The sequence below is a fragment of the Myotis brandtii genome, unplaced genomic scaffold (assembly GCF_000412655.1).
Source record: "Myotis brandtii unplaced genomic scaffold, ASM41265v1 scaffold105, whole genome shotgun sequence".
Taxonomy (NCBI): domain Eukaryota; kingdom Metazoa; phylum Chordata; class Mammalia; order Chiroptera; family Vespertilionidae; genus Myotis; species Myotis brandtii.
In genome coordinates, this window is record NW_005353538.1 from 1,237,104 (window position 1) to 1,240,713 (window position 3,610).

Here is a 3,610-nt window from a genome sequence, read left to right on the forward strand (position 1 = left end):
GTGGGGGCTGCAAGGCCAGATGGTAACTGGAGGAGCGCACAGGCACCAGCGGGGGCACGGGAGGGGCTGGCTCCTGCCCACTGGGCGAGTGGCTGGCACAGCTCCCGCTGCTGGCTGGTGAGGAGAGTGGAGAGAAAGCCGGGGAGGTGTTCTCGTAGCTGGAGCCCACGGACATGGCGCCGGGGCTGGTCGGGGGCGACAGCAGGTAGCGACCCCCGTTAGCCATCGGTGACAGTGTGGACGCGGTAGCAGGCTTCTTGCCGCCGACGCCGGGGTCCTCGAGCACCAGGGAGTCCATGATCTCCTGCAGGTCCTTCTCGATCGAGCTCACCAGGGAACTGTGGCTGGCGTAGGCCGCGGGGCCCTGGGCTGCAGGCTGCGGGGGGTGGTTCCCGTTCACTAGGCTTTCTGACTCTGTGAGAGGGAAACGCAAGGGTGCCTCAGGCCTGGCCTCGGGCTCTGGGAGGTCCCTAAGCGCCAGAGCAAGGCATCCCCCTCCTCTGAGCAGAGCTGAGCTGCGAAGACTCGAAGACAAGACTCGGGAGGAGAAGCTGGGAGGTCTGGGTTCCGGGCGGCTGTGCCGCCTTACCCGTCCCTGCCCGGTTCCCCTTCTGTGAGGAGGAGGACGGTAGGACGCTTCTGGCTAACACGTTATCACTTAGGACAGAGTCAGCAATGACACCAGGCACTCTAGGCTGGTCGCTGTCTACTCACCCCAAGTCTAGGTTCCTCCCTGCCTTGGTTTCCCCAACCTCCTAAATCTCTCAGCAGGAAGGGCAGGGGGACCCCCTGCAGCAGGGGTGGGGCACGCTATGGAGCTGCCGACAGTTCCAGGAGGGATCCCAGTCCAGTAAGGACCTAAGGGGCTGCAGACACGGCAGCCAGGACCCAGGAAAAAACACCCACCATGCCTCCCGTGTTGAACGGGACGGGGGGGCCAGGGGGTACTGAACGGGGGATGTATGCTGCACCCCTTGGTCCAATCAGAGGCAAGGGAGGGGCTGACACTGCGGGCTGGTTCCTAGAAGCCAGGCTGACCAGCGGCTAGTGCAGCTCGGCCCTCTGATGAGCCCAGGCAGCCACGCCAGCGAGAGCCCACCTGCGCCCTGCCCCAGCCCTGCTCAGCCCACCAGTGACTGGAACCACTGCCCCCAACGGCGGAGGGACTGGGCGGCGAGGCTAGGTGAGGCCGGAGAGAGCTAACCAGGGAGCGACTGGCAGCCCAGGCATCTGATTCCCTGGTCCCAGCCAAGCGGCACTTCTTGGATCTCTCCCAGTGGCCATGGCAGGTGGCAGCAAGCCCGGACCATGGGTGTTGTCCTGCCCTGACTCTGCCAGGGGCTGGGGGGGCCAGGAGGAGGACCATCCAAGGGGGGACCACCCGCCCAACCTCCTGCCCTACCTGGGCCGGGGCTGTAGGGGGGGCCCGGGGCCCGCCCCCCTGCCGGGATCATGCTTTTCATCCACTTGGCTTCAGCGGGGTGGTTGAACCGGAGGAAGGTGGACTGGCCCAGGCACAACATGCAGCCTTCGGAGAAAGAAAATGCTTGAACGGCTGGCAGCGGGGAGGCAACCCTCACCCACTAGCAGGCGCACCCCAGGCTCCAGGGAGCCACCCGCCTGCACTCAGTGTCCCCCATCCACGTCTGACGCAGCTGTGCCTGAGAAAGGCGCTGGCTGGGCCCCAGAGCACAGGGCAGAGTGGAAGGAGCACTGGTTTGTGAGTCCCCAGGCCCAAGGACTAGTCCTAACTCTTCCTCTGACAGGTGAAGTCACTTCCCGCCCCGAGGCTGGTTTTCTCTTTAGAGAAATGAGGCCACGCTGACCTTGCAGAAGGGACAGTGCGTGCGCATGAAAGTGCCCTGTAAACGAAGAGGCTTCCTCAGGGAACACGGGCACCTGTGTCCCCCGAGCCGACGTGGCCAACAGTGACCCAGGCCCCTTGGGTGGAAGGGTAGGCTGAGAGGCAGCCACTTCCAGGATCACAAAAAACTCCGAGCAGGAGACGGGGAGGAACTGTGATGCCCCCTCAGGGGCCAGAATTTGCCTGAGATTCAACCAGTGGGCGTGGCCTCACCCTTTCCCTCTGACAATGCACCCTCTGACCTGACACCCTCCTGGAACGTAGCCCAGCCTCAGCCCAGGGGCCCAGCCTCCCCACGCACATCCCCAGGCGGTAAGCACAAGCCCAGTCCTGCTCAGGAAGGGAGTGCGTGGAAGGGGAGGGCACGCAGGAGCCAGAAAACGTCGCCAGGGGCCCGGGTGTGTGCCCGGCAGCAGGTGTGCCTGCCGTGCCTGAGCCTGTGGCAGAGCCCTGCTCCTGGCCATGCAGGTGCCAGAGGGACCTGGTGCTCCTATCACCCACCCTTCCAATTTGTTCACACCCCTGGCCCTGGACCCAGCCGCCTATCTGTCCAATCTGGTGCCACTTGGCACCCCAAGCTTCATGCCATTCTGAGCCGAGAATGGCAGGGAAATCGACATTCCTAGACGTTGAGACAGTGCAGGCCATGAGGTCATGGGGCATCCCAGGCCACGGGAGCACCTTAGCAGACCCCCCACTGAGAAGCATGTTGCTGGAACCCAGGGCACTGCCTGGGGGATGGGGAGACCTCGCAGACTGAGAAGCCCAGAGCAGATAACCATAGTGGACAAAGCCACCCCCTTCTCTGGCACACCCACAGGCCCTCCAGGTAGATGGGCACCAGCCATTCTCAAGGCTAATGGGTGATTGGAGGGGGAGCCTTCTTTTTTTTTTTTTTTTTTAAATATATTTTATTGATTTTTTTTACAGAGAGGAGGGGAGAAGGACAGAGAGCTAGAAACATCGATGAGAGAGAAACCTCGATCAGCTGTCTCCTGCACACTCCCCACTGGGGATGTGCCCGCAACCAAGGTACATGCCCTTGACCGGAATCGAACCTGGGACCCTTCAGTCCGCAGGCCAACGCTCCATTCACTGAGCCAAACCGGTTAGGGCGAGGGGGAGCCTTCTTGCCAAGCCACCAATCAGAGGAGCTGACCCCAGAGTAATCATAACGGGAATATATAACAGCCAGCTATCCACCCACCTACTTACACCGCAGCTGTTTCAGAAACAGCCCTGCCAGGCCCCCCCGCCAGCCAGTGCTCAGGGTCTACAGGCCCACTCACTCCTAGACTGACTGCCCACCAGTGCCCGGCCCACCCACGGAGGCTGTGGGCACCTAGGGACCCTCAGCCCCGCCCCCTCTGCCCCGCACCCTCCTCCATGCAGGGGGTGTGGCTGTGCTGCCTCTGGACTATAAATAGGCGATGCCAGGCAGCAGAGCTGGGTCTGTATTAATAGATGAGCAGGAGGGCAGCAGGACTGAGGGCAGCCCAGCTCCTGCCCAAATTAACTTTCTATTTGCACTCAGGGGCCCCGGTAGTTGCCTCAACTTCAGTCCTAAGCCCGGGCTGGGCCAGCCTGTGTCTGGGGAGAACCCTCCTCTCTGCCTTCCTGGCCGCACCTCCAAGGCCAGCCCACCCAGGAAGCCCAAAAACCCACACATCCAGGCAAAGCTGTGGCCGGGGCCCCCATCCCCAAAGGCTCAGGGCCCAGTGCTGTGCAGGGGGGAGAGCGGAGGGG

At 62.7% G+C, this 3,610-nt stretch overlaps 1 protein-coding gene across 1 annotated transcript in view; it reads right to left on the bottom strand.

Moving 5' to 3' along the window:
* PHLDB1 (pleckstrin homology-like domain, family B, member 1) overlaps positions 1 to 3,610 on the bottom strand; it is a 53,309-nt gene that overhangs the window by 42,350 nt on the left and 7,349 nt on the right. Inside the window, exons 4-5 of the mRNA XM_014539964.1 lie at positions 1,403 to 1,528; positions 4 to 414 (exon numbers count right to left, since the gene is read on the bottom strand). Coding sequence (XP_014395450.1) covers positions 4 to 414; positions 1,403 to 1,528 — 537 coding nt within the window. The remainder of the gene's footprint in view (positions 1 to 3; positions 415 to 1,402; positions 1,529 to 3,610) is intronic.